At 51.4% G+C, this 19193-nt stretch overlaps 1 protein-coding gene across 2 annotated transcripts in view; it reads right to left on the reverse strand.

Annotated features, from left to right (window-relative positions):
* The window catches only part of USP7 (ubiquitin specific peptidase 7), a 62511-nt gene continuing 43318 nt past the window's right edge, over window positions 1-19193 (reverse strand). The window contains exons 9-31 of one of the 2 annotated variants that reach the window (XM_026520346.4): window positions 18555-18635; window positions 18365-18455; window positions 15695-15777; window positions 13300-13409; window positions 11624-11780; window positions 10488-10632; window positions 10156-10286; window positions 9370-9504; window positions 9021-9122; window positions 8739-8844; window positions 7954-8046; window positions 7796-7863; window positions 7346-7446; window positions 6256-6409; window positions 5446-5513; window positions 4848-4956; window positions 4680-4757; window positions 3843-3943; window positions 2939-3038; window positions 2092-2211; window positions 1831-1902; window positions 1598-1688; window positions 1-1323 (exon numbers count right to left, since the gene is read on the reverse strand). In XM_026520346.4, coding sequence (XP_026376131.2) covers window positions 1217-1323; window positions 1598-1688; window positions 1831-1902; window positions 2092-2211; window positions 2939-3038; window positions 3843-3943; window positions 4680-4757; window positions 4848-4956; window positions 5446-5513; window positions 6256-6409; window positions 7346-7446; window positions 7796-7863; window positions 7954-8046; window positions 8739-8844; window positions 9021-9122; window positions 9370-9504; window positions 10156-10286; window positions 10488-10632; window positions 11624-11780; window positions 13300-13409; window positions 15695-15777; window positions 18365-18455; window positions 18555-18635 — 2403 coding nt within the window. In that variant the 3' untranslated portion in view covers window positions 1-1216. Of the gene's footprint in view, window positions 1689-1830; window positions 1903-2091; window positions 2212-2938; window positions 3039-3842; window positions 3944-4679; window positions 4758-4847; window positions 4957-5445; window positions 5514-6255; window positions 6410-7345; window positions 7447-7795; window positions 7864-7953; window positions 8047-8738; window positions 8845-9020; window positions 9123-9369; window positions 9505-10155; window positions 10287-10487; window positions 10633-11623; window positions 11781-13299; window positions 13410-15694; window positions 15778-18364; window positions 18456-18554; window positions 18636-19193 lie in introns of both variants that reach the window. The other variant, XM_057314795.1, reaches the window with a different exon arrangement.

The raw sequence follows: 19193 nt of genomic DNA on the forward strand, positions 1-19193 counted from the left end.
TTATCGTTTTTATAGAAAATTTTATTCAACATACAACATTTTCCAGCAAAAAGGCAATATACAGGGAGAGTTGGCGTACATTGCTGCTACAGAAACAAAAATCCTGGAAAAGGATGAAAAATAAGTGTGATCTGCTGATTCTATTTTACTGCACTCGAAACTAGACACGCAGCCGGCATTAGCTCGAAAATAAAAGGAAACGAAGGCTGGGGCTGAAAGAAAACCACACACAACGAATACCAACATCGGGGAGGGCCACTTGGACGCACCCGACAGTCGGCTCCTCCCAGCGGCGGCTTGTACATGTCCGGTCATTAAATATACAATTTCATTTCTCTGGCCTTTAACTTTTTTACAAAGTCAACAGCTTACTGACCCCTAGTGAGCATGCCCTCTTTTGCTAAAAGGCTCTCCTTTTCTCGTTCCGTCTGTTCCGTCTCGAGGAAACGCTACCGATAACGGCTTCACCTGCTTGTAGGAACGGCTGAGACCGTTCGGTTTGCCCAGAGGCAGCAGCGCACACCTTAATTTACTGACCAGTGTTTTCAAGTGAATAAAAAGCCCCCGAGCCGCCTGTCGGGCCCGTACTCGTATTCGGTGCCTCCACGTTGCGAGCGGGCCGCGGAACGGTGGTGGCTGGCGGGGTGAGACACGTTCACGGAGACCCAGGCAGCGGGAGGAGGGCCGAGGAAGGGGGACAGGACACGCAGTGAAGGAAAGAGCACTATTTATTAGGTTGTGAGTTTCTCTGTTGCCTTTACAGATGCACGAAAGGTCATGGCAAGGAGAGGTGAGGGGAACACGTCAGACGAGCCTCCACGCAAGACCAGCCGCGGGGCCGGTGACCGCGACCCCAGGGAGGCAGCCAGGCGGCCTCCGCCGGCTAGGAACAGACCAGAGACCTCGCGCCAGAGCCTCGCGGCCCTCACCGCTTCTCCCCCGTTATGCTGGCAGTCGCCTTGCACTGTGGTTACCATAAAATAACTCTCATTGGCATCCAAGCTTTATAAAAACACCTTCATTTTGCTCAAAAAGGGCAGTCAATAGATACAGAGAAGCCAAACTGAACAGCCTCAACAAAATAAAATTAACATCAGCAGCAAATCCTCTTGCTGAAGACTTCGGATAGAGTGCACGTGTACCAAAGTTCTAGGCTGTTAAAAAGGGGCACACACCCACGCACGGCCCCCTGCCTTGCACACACTGCGTAAGGAAGTCAGTTATGGATTTTAATGGCCTTTTCCAGGTAAGTGTAGCGACTCCTCTTTGGGGCTTTGTTGAAGTGGTCGAGCCCTAGCCAAGGCCGAGGATGAGACATGTTACCTGGTGGAGAGAGAGACACGGCTGAGACCAGACGGAGAGCAAGTCCTGGAAGCCCAGGGCCGGCGGCCGACCCACGGTGTGGCTCCCGGGGAAGCTGGGACTCGGAGCCAAGCACTGCCCACCCTCACGGAACGTGCTAGCGGCTTCCCGGTGCGCCCTGTCAGAGAGCCACTGACATCTCCACCCTGGTCACACACCGTTCCTCCCAGTTTCACAGATGCCAGTGGAACCCGGGGCGGGCCGCCCGCTCCTCCGCCCACGGGAGGGCGCTTACCAGGCTGGGGCTCAAAGTCTTTCAAGTTCACTTCATACTCATCCTCGTTTATGTACTGGTGTCGGCCCATCATCACAATGGCAAATTTAAACTGAAAGACACAAGGGCCCCTCCTCCGTGAACTCTGGGCACGAGCAAACGCTCACCTCCGACCAAAGTCTCGGCTGCTTCCTGAGCCTACATTTCGGGCTGCTGCCCCTACATCCCTCCCAAGTGCCCAAGACGTGCGTTACCTTCTCAAACTCCTTTTCCTGGATGTCTAGCAGACTCTGAATCCGCTTCATGACTTCTCTGAAATGCTCGCCCTACGAACGGTAAAGGACACGTGTGTGCACACTCATCCGCGCGGGCCCTTCCGTGGCGGCCCCTCATGGCCCGCGTGGACGCCACCAAAGCTCATCATCGGCCCCCGGGGCAGGAGCCCAGATGCGATGGCGCGAATGCCAAAGCACCACGAGAGGGCGGGTACTCGGCCGGTTACCGGACACCCTCACCTGGTGTATCCTCAGCAGAAACGGAATCCCGAACGTCCCGAACACCTCTTTGTGGAAGTGCGCCACGGTGACGAGCATCTCGTTCTCTTTGTCTATGTCCACCTGGTCCAAAGGTATTTCCTGGGGACACAGGAGGAGACACACAGAGCTGAGTGACACGGTCGGTGCAGACGAATGCCGCATCTGCTTCTGACCCGCGGCTCCAACAAGGCAGGCGGGTCCCGTCATTGCCCAACGCCACAGGTGGGTCTTGTTAGAACGAGAAGAGCTCGGAGTTGGAAGGTTATCTGCATTTTTAAAGGAAACGCCTGGGCTTTTGGAGACTAGTAAGTGGAAATGTCAGCCGCTCCGAAATCAACAGGGAGCCACAGCATCTGACCAGATTTGCTGGGTGGCCCATATTTAGAGTTCACTCCTGGGGACAAGCGGTCTGTGATCCCACATACACGGGGACCCTACAACAGTGAAACCCTGAGCAAGGAGGACGCTGGTGCAGGGGCGGGGCGGGGAGGGCAGGCAGGGAGCTGGGCATGAAGGGGGCAACGTTTCAGCAGAGCCGACTGACACGCCGCATGATGGACGGCGGGGACGGCCGTGCGACGCTGTCGGCAGGCCTCGTGCCGCTCAACCAGACGCACGAAGTGCTTACAGAGGAAAACGTACATCATGTAAATTTTATCACAAATATTAATTTCTCAAAATGTGTAAGAATAAAATTAACTGCTGGGATCACCTCTACTGGTACCATAAACAACACCCAGGCCGTGCCCGCAAGTCAGTGATATCTGAGGAGGGAGGCGGGTGGCCGTCCCACCGGCCCGGAAGCCCACAAGCGAGGGCCGGTTACCTCTATTCGAAACGTTCTACTCGTCGCTGGAGATAAGCATTCTAACAGCTCGTCTTCTTGGTGCACGCCAATAATCTTGTAGCTTACAATTTCTAGCAGCCTGCACAGACAGGGGGGAGTGAACTACATCAATTCGTGTGGGAAGGACGGAGGAGTAGCTTCCTAAAAAGAAATCCTTTATGATAAAGCTATCGACATTTGCTTATTTTCTCCCCCTTCCCAGAGCAGAAAGGCCCAAGGAGGGCATCCCCGGGGAGCACAAAGAACCCCGGCTGGCGGCCCCTGTGCTGTGAGGCCACGCGGCCCCATCTGGGCACAGGGATGGAGCTGACACCAAGTCTCCAGAAACTGTGTCCATCGTGCCCACAATAGTTCCCAACTGGGCAGGACTTGCAGTGTTTTTCTCCTGCACTCTTTAGAGAATAAAGATCCCATTCTTTTATTAATATCACAGAGCAAACACTCCAGGAAGCAAATAGCCCCAAGGCCTGTTTTGTCCTGTGAGCGGAAGGCAGGGCACCAGGATGAGAACGCCCGCCTCTCTGAAACGGGCAGGGGCTTCTGGCTCCGGCCAGAGTATCCATACACGGATCAGCAGCGCCCGGATTTCTCAAATGCAACCAACAGCAGCTCTGCCCAGTGTCAGCTGATACTCCGTTTGAATCCTCTCTCTACTGTGTGTGACTTTTCTACCCGAATCTCATCTCTACGACAGCCTAGTAACAATCAGGAGACAGGGAAGGAAGGAAGAAAATATGGCTCCATTGTGAAATATTTATCAACTGTCACAAAAGCCGGGCTGAGAGCCGGTCTGCCACTCTGCGCACGCGGGTCCGATAACACGGCTGCAGGGCCCAGGGCCAGCACCGCCCCCAGGCCACCTCCCACTTCAGGAAATACTTGCCTAAGTTTCCCTGATGCCTTCTCCCCGAGCTCAACAGCCTTCTTACATTCTTCCAGCAGGTCCCGGACACACCCATGCTTATCGGGATATAGTGTTATTTCCTAGGAAATGACAAGATGAAAGAAAACGTAAGGGGTCTCAGCTCCAACACACCCACGTTTCTGGAAGAAGGGAAAAAACTGCAAGAGATGTTCAGTTGTCTCCAGCTCCCACCACATCACGGACGACCCCACCCCGAGGGCCCCGATGCGTGAACTCTGACCACTGACCTAAACCCAGGGCCCCGGCCCCGGCCCAGGCCTGCAGGGCAGTTTAAGAAATGCCACTTTCATGCCAAAAGGTTGCCATCTACAGTGCAGCTTCTCAGGAAACTCTCCCCACAGAAGGCCATCTCCTAGCCTGCTGTCTCAGCAAAATGACCACAGGGCACATGTCAGCCTAGACAACGACCACAGGTGGACTTGAGGATACCGGCCTGTCAATCGCACCCAGAGGATCATGGTTACGGCACACGGCGTGCGTTCTCCTTCAAAACTCCAGAGCTACAAGGAGAAACACTAGGCTCCAAGCAGGGACAGACTTTCCAGAACCACCGCCTCAAGCAGACGGGGCACAGCCTCCGTTAGCAGGGGGTACCAGCACCCACCCCACCCTCCGGCCCGCTGCTCTAGCCCAGGGGGCTGGACAGAGGCAGAAATGGTTGGAGAAGCAGCGGTGGTGGCAGGAGGGGGACAGAGGGCCTCTAACCTTTCTTTTGTTGTTTTAGTTTTCAAGGGCTAGAAAGATAAACACACACACAAATGGACATAAAAATTTGTATCATTAAAAAGCACGTACCTCTTCCCTAAACTGGCTGTTTAACCAAATACACTTAAAACTTCGTCTGTTTTCAAAGTCTGTGATTTTCATCTTAAGCTATTGAGAAAAGAGAGACTATTAGATACGTCTCCACAAAACCCAAGCCTTCTTCTTAGGACCCACAGTTACGTGAATTTGGACTCATACCTGCTGATAGTAAAGTTTCTTAGGTTGTCTAGGCTTGAAGAACTGTAGGAGATCTCTTAAAGTCCCTTCATAATTATGTCTAAGAGGGTTACCTGGGCCGTCCCTATAACTGCACAAGAAAACAACATATAAACAAATGACTTATTTGCCTAAAACAAGTATCTGTGAGTGAGCATAAAAGTAAACCACTACCTTTACGCCTAGATTCAAAATGTGGGCCTGGCACAGGGCTTCCCTCCATACTCCTGTTTCCCAAGCCCTAATCCCCCTGGCAGTCCCACCTGCGCTCTCGGCCGCAGGGACACAGCACGCGTGAGCCTGGCCGGGGTGAGCCTGGCCGGGGCGGGCCCGGCTGGATGTGCGGGAGAGTGTTGGTGATATATCTACACTAAGTCCGGTTCTAGATGAGGCTGCCAACTGGACAGCTGGGAGCAGCGTGGTCAGGATGTGCGTGGCGACGGCTCTCTATCGGAAACTAAGCAGTGGCACGTCAGGCTCCGCGGCCAACTACTTATTGGAATTAGTTCCACATGTCTGGATCAACTGCGGGCGGCATGCAGTACAGACCAAACAGCGAGGGGCCCGGGGCACGCCTTACCCTTGAGACTTGAAAAACTGGAGCAACATGGGGTCAGTGTTGAGCCTCTGGGCCACTGTCTTTGCAACCTGGGAGGACGGAAGGGACCCAAAGTCAGAAAAGAAGGCTCACGTTGGGGAGTGAACTGGAATTTGCTTGTAAACGGTACCATTAACTATTCACCCAATGTTCTTAAAGAAATATGAAACGCGCACTCTGAATTTACATGGCCTAAAGATCACCTACTGACAATAAACTGCACTCCCCGGTGGATCCCCCACGGGGGCAGCACGTTGGTGAAACGAGATGTTAAAGGGTTTTTTGCTTTAAGTAGCCTGAGCCCACGACCCCAAGATTAAGACCTGAGCTGAGATCAAGAGACAGATGCCTGACTGACTGAGCCAGCCAGGCGCCATACCTTTCCTTTTAAAGTTTACTTATCTAAGCAAACTCTACACACAATGTGGAGCCCCAACTCACAACCCTGAGATCACCAGCCGTGCGCTCCCCCCACTGAGCCAGCCAGGCGCCCCCACGGTTTCTCACTTTTAATGGTGAGGTTACAGGCTTATTTTCCGATGGCATGTTGTCACTGAAGCAAAGCTGCTGTAAAAACTATCATCCCTGAAACCAAATCATGCCGGGGTGGGTGGGGTGGGGGTCGGGGAGGCAGCGCCAGCACCAATCCCCTCAAGAACGACCTCCGACAATGGGGCCGTCACCCTTCCTCCAGAACCAACCCCATCAGCCTCTTCAGCAACCCATCCTTTTAAAAAAGAACCTGGTCTTTCTGGTATAGAACCTGAAGGGGAAAGAGCATTTATCAAATACCTGAAAATAATTCATTCGGTTTGATAATGTAACCACAAATCCAGGATCATTCGGGATTGTTTTATCACAGAAAATGACATCAACACGGTGGTAGAGGTCTCGGAAATATTCTTTTGCAGTGGGTAATTCACTGTTATCATTTTCAGGGTCATCCCTAGTGGGGGAAAACAAACAGATTGCAGACTGAATCAAAGTCCAGGCCAGGGGTATTGGTTCAATCAATCAATCAGTCAATCAAGGTATTGCCTCTCAAACCACAAGGACACAGACAGGTGTGCACAGAAGTACCGACTAACATTCTGGATGCTAGGAGTCTGTCCCAGCTACCGTGTCAGCCAGGCCAGGAAAGAAAGGCAACCACACGCAGAAGGTGTGCTGTGAGCCTCACATGGTGCTAGTGCGAACTGCCTGCAGCCCCTGATACATACATACATACACACACACACACACACACACACACACACACACACACACACACCATGTGCTCCTGTTTTCTGCCCAGGGCAGGACTCAGGAGGACGTGCCTCCCGGCAGAGGCTACTCTCTGACCCGGAGTTGGCAGGCGACCACTTTCCTGCCTTAAGGGCTAAGTAGTCGCCAAGCCTGGCGCTCCGAACAGAAGTCTGCCAAGCCCTACTCTCGGGGGCTTCCCATAACTGGCGCTCAAGACCGCCACAGCCAGATGGCTGCTTCCAGAGCCCGGCAAGGCCGCTTGCAGACGAAGCGTGGAAGACCGCAGACCTGCCGGTCTGATGGTCACACGGATTTAAACGAGGTCCCTATGCAGGTGTGCACCGGGGAACCTCATGCTGCCAGGCAGGAAAAGCATCGCGTTGTTGTAAGGACTTCTGCCACCCTGCTAAGAGCCACCGTGCTCATCACTGATGCTTAGGAAATGCGACCGTTCGTTACATGAGAAAAGGTTCACTGCCCACAATCCCCAAAGAGAGGCCGACTTCTGTCCACATTCTCAGCTACTTCAAACAAAATCTAACTCAGGGTCTTGACACAGTTTTGTTTCCTGCTTCTGGGGCTTATGGGAAAACTTGCTATTAATACTAAGTGATACAGTCCTTCAAGAAGTACTTACTTCTGGAAGACTATAATGTCACCGTCCATTAGTTCATCGAGGGCTTTATCAAGAGACACGTCGTAGTCCTGAATTCTCTCTGTTAAATTCGGTTTAACTTCCTACAGTAAGAGAGATGAATGGTTATAGGTGAACGTCTGTCTAACGTTTAATACAGCCAGACGCTGCAGGTGTTCTCCCCGAGAGTTCTGTTCTCTCTGCCCTGCATTTCTGTAAGGGAGAATGCTAATGGGAACATTACTATCCACAAAGACATAATGATCACTGAGCCCGAGTGAGGAAAAATGAGACATCAACAAACGTGACCCTCAACTCAACACCACCCTGGGCCCCCACCACTTAGCTGCAGACTTCACACAACAATGAAGTCAGGGCTAGCAAAACAAACAAGAGAAGCCCTCCCCAAACCACAAACGATACACTGATTACAGAAAAACAAGCCATCCAAACCTCATAGAGGATAAGGCTAGTATCTTGGATAAATCCTGCTCTGTCACACATAACCGGGAGCAAGTCACCTGCATTCGAGAAAAACAAAGAACCCTGAGCTATAATGGACCAAGACTTTAGCAAAACCAACTCCAAGGGTGAAGGCAGTAGGGACTTACGTATTTTACAGGATATTGGTGTGTAGATGTGCCCACAGTAATTCAAGCTCCGTGTTTTGGGGTCATACATCTTCAAAAACAGCATGACATCATCTACAAGGTTAATAAACAGGTTCTGTTAGGATCTTAACACTTGGGACAATGTTCTAAAAATATTAATAGGAGGCAACCAAAACGACAGCTTTTGGCACCCAAAAGCTACCGTGTCACCTGAGGTTAATCAAAAAGCTGACTGACCCTAAGACAGTCACACATCAGACCCTGGGAAACAGTAATCCGGAACCCAGGGCAGTGAACTTAGGAGGCATCTTATTTTCAAGGCCAGGTACTGATGGCTAGCTGAGCGTTGCTAGGAGAAAATGCTGTGCCTTGACAGAAATAACAACTGACCATTTTAAAGAGAGCATCAGCACACTCTGACCCACCTGTTGTGCCAAACAAAGTTGTGCAGGAACACAGCCAACCTGTTTGTCGACGCGTCCTCTGCACCCACTTTCTGGCGGCAGAGGCTGCAACAACCCCCAAGTGTGAAATACTTACTGCCCAGCCCTCGGCAGGGGCACGAGGGCTCAGCACAGCCACTGCGTGCTCGCCACCGGCAGCCAGTCAGGCGTGCTCGCCACCGGCAGCCAGTCAGGCGCACCGGGCTGCGCCAAGAAGCCTGAACACAGGAAGGGGCTCGGGGGCATCTTTAGAACAGGACTTCTTGGAAGGGAAGCATGCCTAACCCCGTGTGTCTAGACGCTGGTCCAGGGACCCGGCTCTCCTGCTCTGGGGGCACTTACGATCTTTGTCAAACTTGGGTAACGTGGCCCCACTGGCAGCCAGCTCCGGATCGACGGTTTCCAGGAATATCGTCCATGGGTTTTCATTATCACTCAGCTCAATCATCTATTTCCAAAAGAGATGCTGGTGTTAGAGTATTTCAAGGGCCAAGTGAGAGTGAAGACCACGGCCGACCGCGAGTCACTGGACCAGAGGCAGGCAGGCCACAGCGGCACCCGGCGCCCCCCCCCCACACACTCTGGCCAGGGCGAGCGCCCCCACCACCCTTGCGGGGCCCTCACCGTCTTGTTGCCATCTGCCTCGTTATCCAACATCGCTGGCCGCTTGGTTCCGTTGCTCCTCGCCTGCATGGGCCATAATCGAATTTGATCTTGTGGAAATCCCTGAAAAAAATTAAAACTAAATAAATTAAAACAAAATCAGCTCATATTTTAATTCATGTGATGATTCTAGATTAGAAGAAACAAAATGACAGAGCTTTCCCTGATGGGGTGGACAAGAGAGACCCCCCCCTTCAGGGTTCCCGGCTCGCCAGGGCTTGAATGCCCGATCCCAGCTCATACAGCGAGTGAGGAAAGGAGGCAGAACCTGGACATCAGAACAACCAGCCCCAGAGCGGCCGGCACTCACCATGGTCTGAGAGAGGTTCTGGACAAATTCAGCCAGTGAGGAGTTTTTCAATACTTTGAACACAGTGTATTTCACTTTTTCTTCATCGTACATATCATTTCCTTGGTGGCCACAAAACTGGTCCTCTGCAACTATCTGAAAACACACAAGAAGACACAACAGAGTCTCCAACGGACGCACGAATGCCATGAGGCCACCCCAAGCAGGACAAAGTTTCAAGAGGAACATGCTAAGAAGAGCTAGTCTCTTGCTTCCATGAACCTTCTTCGAGAGACCCAAGGAGAAAAGTATCAAGATGGCAAAGGACGGAATGAGGTGTTCAGTCCGAACTACGAACGCCCGCACCTCCACACGGCCAGGCCCCTCCCCGCGGCGCGAGCTGGAAGCCCGGGATGTGGCGGCCTCGGGACGACGCTCAGAGCTAGTGCCTCTTCCCGGGCAACCAACCTGCTGAAAGCAACACCTGCTTCCCAATACCGCAACCGAACCACGAACCCAAAGCTTCTGGAAGTTCGCCTCCTCGTCCAGCTCTCCTTCCTTCCCCATCACTGGTGACACTTCTCCGTGGCCTGGAGCGCCACCTCCCACCGGGCACTCGCCCTCCCGTGCTCCCCCCGGAGGCCCTCACCCCTGCGACCCCTCTGCACTGCTCATCCTCACGCTGAGCGCGCGCAGCTCTGTCCGCGGGCCTGAGCCCTGTGGCATCAGCCCAAGCTTCCCTCCGTCACACACGCTCAAGGAGCAGCCCCCGCCACAGGGCAGGGACGCCACGGAAGCAAGGCTGACCTGCACTTGCATGTAGAGGTGGGCTTCCTGCCGCTCCTTCCGCTTCTGGGCCTCGATCCTCTTCTCCTCCTGGAGTCGCTCTACCAACTGCTGAGGGATGTCGTGGTCGGTGACCGCTTGTAAAACCTCACCTGCACGACAAACGCGCCTCTGCTCACCTGTGTGCGGGTTCTGCGCTCCCCTCCGCAGAAGGCCCCGGTGCCATGTCGTCGCCAGCACAGCAGTCTCATTCGAGTGAGATCAGCGGGGACTGAGAGCCCACGTCGGAACCCACACGCCCCGTCCAGCTGGCCTGAGGCCGCGCGCGGAGCCGGGCGAGCGGCGCTACTCACTGAGCTTGGACTCCCTGATGTACACCAGCATGTACGCATTGGTGCAGTGCCGCACGGACAGGTCGTCGTCGTGGCCCCCATAGTTGTGCTCGATGGCCTCCTCCTTCGTACACCTGGACACCACATCGTCGTCGAACTTACACCACTGGCAAGGAGATCAAGGAGACGCAGGAGAGAGAAAGCGCTTTGAGCAGCACATGGAGTAAGAGGCGGTGTTTTCCTTTGACAACTGCTGTGAGGATGTGCCGAACCGGGCACTGCCTCTCGCCAAGCTCCCTGCCCCCCCGCCGACCCCGGTCCGCATTCAGGGGGACCGTGAAGGTGGGTCTGCTGGCAATTCTGTCTTACACTCCAACAGCCCACGGTACAACTCTTTACAGATCTGAGAAAATCATCCAGAGCACACCTACTCTGCTAGTAAAACTATGGTGTAGTTATTAAATGGGGGCACTTCATCCTATCTCATGACATATTATCCCAGCAAGTGAGGGCCTAACTTAAAAAAAGTCCACACAGCTGTACATGGTACTTCTCTCCCCACGTCTTCACTGTGGATTGACGGGGTCACTTTCAGTGGTACTACATCTTACAGTGGAAGGTTCATTGTGGTCTGCGGCTGTGTGGGTCCCTCTACCAACTCTCCCCAGCTCGAGCAAGGCGGGCTCGGCCTCTGCTCTGTTCCTCACTGGCTCTATGGTCCTGGACACAGACCCCAAGGAGACCCTGGTCCCCTGGGAAGTCTAGGAGAACAGATCCATGCAAATCAGAGGAAGACGGAGCGTCAGCGAGCGTGGACAAGCAGCATGCAGAATGACGTGTGAGCGACACTGCCCTGCCCGCCTGCCCGGGCCTTGGAGGACAAGGACTCTGCTGGTATTCGTAAGTGGAAAACACGTGCCTCCCTTTACACACAAAGGGATAAAGGACCAAAGATCGATACTAATAGAGGCCTACATAAAGTATAATCCCTAATATACTATTCACCTTTAAAGTATCAGCAATGAGTGTGTGAGAGTACACAGAGCAATCAGAGCCCAGGGTGGAATCCTTCGCTATCCAGGCCATGGGGCGGGAACGGGCAAAGGCGAAACCCTACACACCATCACATTCAACTCCACCCCCTGCCCAGCACTTACTTTGCCATCCCCTTTGGGGTTTAGATAAACCACATAATGTCCACCATGATTATCTCCACTGTGAACCAGGACTGCATGAAGAATATAATTTGCAGGGTCCTTAGGATCTGTTTTTTGCAAAAATTCATCGAGTGGTAACTGTTCTGGGAATTCAAACCTATTAAAAAACATTTTTAAAGAAATCCAGGTTTCATTCACACGTGAAGTAGTTCACCTATAGGCTTTATTTCTAGACGTTCTAATTTATTGTCTCATCTTTATTTGGAAAGGGAAGTATCAATGTGACTTGGGAGGCCCCATGAACTCTTCTGAGGCAGCGCCCATTCATTAGAACAAGTTAATTATTCAGACATCAGTAAAAAAACTTGAAGCTAGGTAGGAGTAAAATGCCTCTAAATGCACTGAGATGCCTGACAGAATTTTAAATTGAGGATATTACACAACAGCCAGTCTTGTGATAAATATACACCATGGCTTTTCTAGGATGTGGATAATTCCAAATGTTATTAACAAGTAATTCGGGCTGTCCAGGATTTAGACCACCAAGCACATACTTCAGGTTTGAGAAACATGGAAAATCAGATCTGAACAGGGAAGACACGTTAGAAAGGATCCCCTATACCCCGAGATTTCTAAAGACATACTGAACTTGATTTGTTTTTAATGACTGGGGTTCATACACATTTTAACAACAGGGTCGAAGTTAATCAGGAGGAGATCCCTGAGAGGCGGGTTGGCAAGGACTCGGAGGCGAGCGAGCACATGGAGTCTGAAGGGCCAGCAGCCCCAGTGCCAGCCCAGTGCCGCCCTCAGCCAATCTGGCCGCGCTGCCCAATGTTCAGAGTTCCTGAAGAATGCCAGAAATCTGGGCTTTTATGCAAAATCTCATGCTTTTTTTTTAATGTTGGCAACTAATACCAATAGAAACAGAAACAAAAGCAAGGTGAGGACCCAACAAAACACGTCAGCACACCGGCCTTAGTCCTAGTCTGCAGGATGCCAGTCTGTGAGGTCTGGTGGAGACGGTTTCTTATAGATTCCACAGTGATGGGCAAGAATGAAAGAGCGAAGACCCGGCGGGGGGCAAATAACTTGATGGGGCCCATTCTCCCTCAAGTTTGATGCGTGACTAACCAACCTCTATCCTGTGCCCAAACTAACCAGTACAAAACTTCTCTTATTCTAAACCAGGTAAAGCAGTATTTACTATCATTGTTTTTATCTGGCATTTTAAGAATGGGGAAAACACCTGGAATAAGGCACACACACACGTCTATTTCATCTTCCTGAAAATTCCAACACATTCTAGAATACCAACTAAGAGATTACAAAATATTGGAGGACCCTATTTAAACAAATACAGCAATATCAAATTCCACTCCTGAGGTTAACAGTGGCATTCTGGTGAGTGCAAAACGAGTGGAGCAGAAAACCCCCTCCCCTCAGGGACCTCCATCTGCCATAGTGTGGAGAGGGCTGGACTCCCTAAGAGGGAGAGATGGGAGGAGCAGCCTCTGAGATCTCTTAAGGGAAATTATCCCTTTAAAACCGTTGTTCTTGGGACACCGACGCAGGACAGAGACCTAAATACATCAGAGATGCACTGAAAAGGACTAAACAGAACACCGAGACTGACCCCTGAAATCAGGCGACTTTCACATCCCACTAGAGATTACCTATCATTGATCTTGATATTTTGGTCCGTCTGAGGGTCATACATAAATCTCATCAGCTGTAGATGTAACACTGGTGGCAAAGTTAGGAATTTCACACCTTTCTCTGCTTCCTGAACATTGAAAAAGAAATGCAAGTTTAGTTCAGCCCTACTTAGTCCTTGAAGCAAGGACAGCAACATCGGTTGGAGAGATTTGGTGGGAGAGGAAGGGGTTTAGGTATCCAAGTGGTGTGCTTTTAAAATGTTTAAGAAACAGGCTTATGTGAGGGGTGCCTGGGTGGCTCAGTCAGTTAAGCGTCCAACTCTTGGTTTCACTCAGGTCACGATCTCAGGGTCGTGCTGGGCTCCGCACTCAATGTGGAGTCTGCTTGAGATTCCCTCTCCCTCTCTCCCAGCTCCCACGTTCTCCACACCCCTCTCTCTCAGATAAATAAATAAAATCTTACACACACACACACACACACACACACACACACACACACACACAGAGAAAGAGAGAGAGAAGAACCAGGCTCAGAGAACAAACTGGTGGTCGTCAGAGGGCAGGGGGTGGGGAGGGGAGGAACAGGTGAGGGGGATCAAGCGATACAAACTTCCAGTTACAAAACAGGTCACAGATACAAACTGCATGGTAGGGACAGAGTCAGCACCACTGTGTGAACTCTACGGTGAGCATTTCATGATGTCTGTGACATGACATCACTACGCTGCACAACTGAAGCAATATAATCCTGCACGTCAAGGACGCTTCAATTAAAAAATAAAGTAAAATGTTCTGCTTCGATCTTTCTCAGGTTTGCTGCAATAGCTGCGTGTGAGCAGTTTACTCTGGATTACATTCTGATGCCCGACAACCGGAGCAGCTAAGTCGATCAGGGCTTAATCGCTTGCTGCTGTGTTACACAGTCATTAAACACTATGGGAAATATGGAAAAACACAGAAAATCCTGCACCGGAAAAGCAGAAGCCCGGGACTGCAGTGACGTGAGGGGGGCGTGCTGGCAGACACCCGGCCGGAACACGTGCGGCTGCTCACTGGTCCGGGCAGGACGACCACTGTCAGCGGCTCCCTGCCCCCGGACGCTCAGCACGCTCACTTCAGAGCACAGGACGCAGAGCACGCACTCAGCACTTACCGTCCAACCCACTTCGGAAGACTGTCCTCACTCAGGAGCAGCAAGACCCTCACACCAGCAACGCGGCCTCTGTGCAGCGGGCCGCGCCCCACTTCTCAACAAGGCCTCCTCTGGAGGGGCCGACTCCACAGCTCCCACAGCCCCGGCCCCACCTCAGGCAACTCTGGTTTCCCCACGAAAATAAGTCTCTGCCCAACCCCACCACTACCGGGCTCTCATCACAGCTCGGCTTCCAATCCAGACCTTCCTTCTGGGGCTGGGGACGTCCAGCCGAGAAACTGTGTCACAAGCCACAGACAAGGCTCTCTCTGTCGCATTAGCGTGCTTAAAAGGACAAAGGATCTCTAGAAAGAAAAATGAAAACGCAAGGGACCTGCCACACAAAGGAGCGGCACGGTTTCCGTACAACTTCAAAGAGCAATAAAAGAATAGGTTCTCTACCGCGATCCACTGAGGCTAGGGTTCTAAAATCCGTACTGCTCACACAAACCCCCAACTATCCAGTGTGGATAAGAGCAATTCTTTTAAGTTGACGGAAGTGTTTCCTAAGCACATCTACTCACATGTTTGCAAAGTGACTTTCTGATCCACAACGCAGCATCCTGAGCAGCCTGACCAAGCAGAAGAGCAGATCTGCGACCCGCCCCAAAAGGGGGACCCCAGCACCATGAATTCTAAGTTAGCCAGCTTGGTAAACACAGGATGGTGTGGGAAATCATAAACCGGCTGAGCCATGTGTCCAGGTTGAGTCCAACACGGACTCTGGGCGGCCGCACTCATGAGGGTGCTGCTGACCCGCCCAGATCCAGCTGACCGGCAGCCAGGCCCACGCCACAGTCCGCGTCTCTCCGCCCGACCACAGACTGACCCGTCACTTGTCCATGACTCTCGCTGCTCTGCCAGAAGCTTAGAGTCCCCGTGGGGCTTTGTGGAGAACACTCAGGGACACCACGTAGTCACAGAACAAGCAAGAGAAAACACACTCCTCACTCTACAAGTCACAATCCTTTAGAAAACTCCATCACACATACATGCCCAAGTGCAAACCATCACGAGCCAAACGTCTGAGAAGTAAGAACGTCTACTGAACCAGAAGCTGAGGCAAAGCTCCCAGCACAAACCAGCGAGGCAAGGAGCAGGGTCACAGATGCCATGGGGAAAACGCCTCCCAACAGCGGGACGGGGTCTCCCCGTGTGCAGGGTGACGGATCTACCCGAGACACTGCCTGTCAACCTCCCGCCACAGAGCTCCCATGTTACCTGCAAGCCGTGCTCCCCGGCGTCATATTTATTGTCACCATCTAGTTGTTCCACAGCCACGTAATCCACAAATGATTCAAATACTTGAAAGAGAGAAAGAGAAGAAAGTCAGCTGATCATTTCACTAAAGCTTTGATGGTAACGTGGCCGTCCCGCCACACTTCAGCACACCAGGGAGGAGAGCAGAAGGAACGGCGGCCCCTGCCCGAGACCCGCCACACCTGCCGCGACCCCGCCACTGCACCACAGAAGCCCTGAACCTCTAAGAACACAGATGTGGTTTCCTAAGGGTGTTACAAGTGTTCACATGAAGTCAAATGTTTTGCTCACTTTAACAAAATCAAGTAACATTAAAGTACACATTTTGACCCAAACACTTATCATAAAGCTACAATTAAGGCAGTGCAGGTAGGGAGTGGGACCATGGGGACGAGAGGGACAGACTGGGACATGAATGAGATGAATCGGGACTAAGGACCTAACACCGAACACAGGGACTGAGCCGGGAACCTCCTGCCGCTACGAGCAGAACCGAAACGCTCTGACGCGCACACACAGAGGACGACGTGCAGGGACAGACGTGCTCACCGGGATGGAATGCTCCTTTCACCATGTGTCCAGCACAACCACAATGCTCGCTGTGAATAGCTTACAATTTTGTCAATTCAACCACAACGAAGCTGGGTCATGGGGGAAGACGGAGAACTCGCCCAAGGACAACGAGCAGACCAGAAGACAGAGGCTTTAGCCACACGGATAGGAATGTCTGACCACTGACAAAGGTGCACGGCAAGGGGACAATGTGACGGTGCACGAGAGACCCACATGCCGAGGCATCAGTCCTGACATCCTACCACCTGTGAAAAACCATTCTGGGTAGATTACGGATAAATAGAAAGATAAAACAATAATAGATAAGAGAACAGCTTATGACTTCAGGGCAGGTGTTCTTAACACAAAAAGCAGAGTATGATAGGCTGACTTCACTCAGATTCTGAAATGTCGTTCAACAGGAGTGAACAGAGGCAAGCCCCACGGAGGCGTGGGGGGGGGGGGGGCAGCTCTGCGATGCCGCCAGGCGAGCATCCAGAGCACATGCAGAAGCACTCCTGCCCTGCACCTGCCAGACTGACAAGCACCAGACTCACCGTCCTGTGCCGAACAAGGTCACACCCTGGACGATGGTTGGTACAGGACCGGGATCTGGAAAGGGCCCTTCACCTGTCCCAGGTCACCGTGTGGAAGAGAAACCCAAACAGGACCCAGTGTCTCCCTAAGAGACAGAGGGCACGAGGCCGCTGGACTCCGTAGCACAGAGCGCCCAGAAGAAGACAACCGCCCACGAAGAACACGGCGGTGGTTTGCGGAGGGCTCTCCCGGGGCCTCTGCGGGGCGCTGATCAGCAAGCAGAGGGAGATACTATCCGGGGCCCAGGGAAAGAACCGCCCAAAGGATGGGGGAGCAGTGCCCAGAGCTCACGCCGGCCTGCCAACAGTCTCTGCTCTCTCCAGCTGCGGTGAAAAGCCCCCTCACACATGAAGCTCCAGGCAGAAGGCTCAGAACGGTGCTGCCTCAGCCGTGGGCCCAAGTAGCCCTACCTGAACACTGCTGAGCTCCCACCTGACAGAGCATGAAAATGAACCTCCAAAGGACCACACTATGTCCAAGTCACTTCAACGTGTCCCGCAGCAAAGGTTAAGAACATCCAGTACCCAACAATATAATGATCACCACGGCAGGCATCCGACAAGATGCCCAGACACGCAAAGAAGCTGGAACACAGAGCCCATTATGAAAAGTAAATCCACAGACACAGATCCGTAAATCACAGGTGACAGAACTGCTCGACAACATTAAGTCACTATTAAACACATTCCTGATGTTCAAGAAGATATCCAAATTGCCAGTAAGCATTTGGAAAGGTGACAACATCGCTGACCTCCAGGGAAATGGACATTAAAACCGAGATGGCACCATATTCCCACCCAAATGTTCGTCTGACGGCTGACAGGTCTGCTGTGTGGAGCAATGGCAGCTCTCACACGCTGCTGGTGGGACCAGAATTGAGAAAGTGAGTTGAGAAATTTGCTGGCTTCACCCACTGAATGTACACATACCCTCGGAGCCAACAATTCCGCTCACCATGAACACAAACACATGCACCAGAGCCGGGCACGAGACCAGTCAAGGAGCCTTAGGCCCAACAGCCCCACGTCGAAAACCCAAACCTCAAGGAAAGAATGGTTTTGAAACACCTGTGGCTTACCCCCATGTGGAATACTATAAAGCAGCTATGATACTGAACGATCATACTACCCCCTCCTCACCGATACGATGCGAAGCAGAAGAAAAATGCACAGCAGAGGCTGTAACCTACACGATCCCATCTCTATAGATATTTCGAACACGCAAAAATAACCAGGGAAGGGAGGTTAAAAGCCCAAACAGTGGTTTCCCTTGAGAAGGGAGGTCGTGGTCGGGAAGGGCCAATGTCTGTGCTGCGAATGCTGTGGTGCCTGACCCGTATGGGGGACCAAGCCTGTGTGCGGTCGGTGAGCTGCACACTTGTCACTCGGGCAATGTTCTCTGTGCAGTATTTCAAGGAAAACCACTTGGGTAAATGAAGCATTAAAGCACAACAGAAATTAGCAAAAGGTACACAGGACTTACTGTTTTTCTTTCCTTTTATACTTAGCTGGATATCATAATAATCTTCTCTTCTATCGGATCGGTAGTCTACTTCTTTACACTGGATATAGGACTACAAATAAGGAAAATAAGATGGCTTCAGTATTAATTGTCAAAATACTAGCATTCTTAAATTGTTTAAAATCATTGCTGAAAGCTGGTAACCACATACCACCATTTTGCCTCTGAATAATTTAGGTATGGTGCCTTCCACACACGTGCCTTTCATCTTATTCTCCACATTATCAAGCAACTGGAAGAGAAAGTTTTGACTTTAAGAAAATGTTATGCTCAATTAACATACACTAATTTGAAACTTGACTAAGAAATTTCAATGTCAAAGAAGTTCTAAACTATAAACATTATGACCTTTAGCATGCAATTATGAAAACATACAGTCGTCTTCTTTGTTTGGACATTTACAAAAATATCTACATGCAACAGTTGAGATTAACCTCTATACAGCCTTTGGAATGAATTAGTAATCTGTAGTGCCTTTAGAAGCATTTTTTATATTCATTTTACCTCCGTGGAAAAGCATGTAAATTGAGCACTAAACTTAACTCGTATTGGTCCACACCAAGAGATTAATGAGGTTGAGCCTGTCAACAGGATTGACTGGTTTGTCCATGGATATTTAATGAACTGGATTCAATCCAGCTAGTGCTGCAAAAAAGAAAACACACCTTGCCCAGCCAATCACCTTGAATAACCATTTCATGTTGTGTGTGTCTGTGTGTGTGTGTGTGCGTGTGTCTGTGTGTCTCTGGTCACAACTGGAAGGACGGGACTTTGCTAGTGACTAAAGATG

Source organism: Ursus arctos, unplaced genomic scaffold (genome assembly GCF_023065955.2).
Source record: "Ursus arctos isolate Adak ecotype North America unplaced genomic scaffold, UrsArc2.0 scaffold_2, whole genome shotgun sequence".
Classification (NCBI taxonomy): domain Eukaryota; kingdom Metazoa; phylum Chordata; class Mammalia; order Carnivora; family Ursidae; genus Ursus; species Ursus arctos.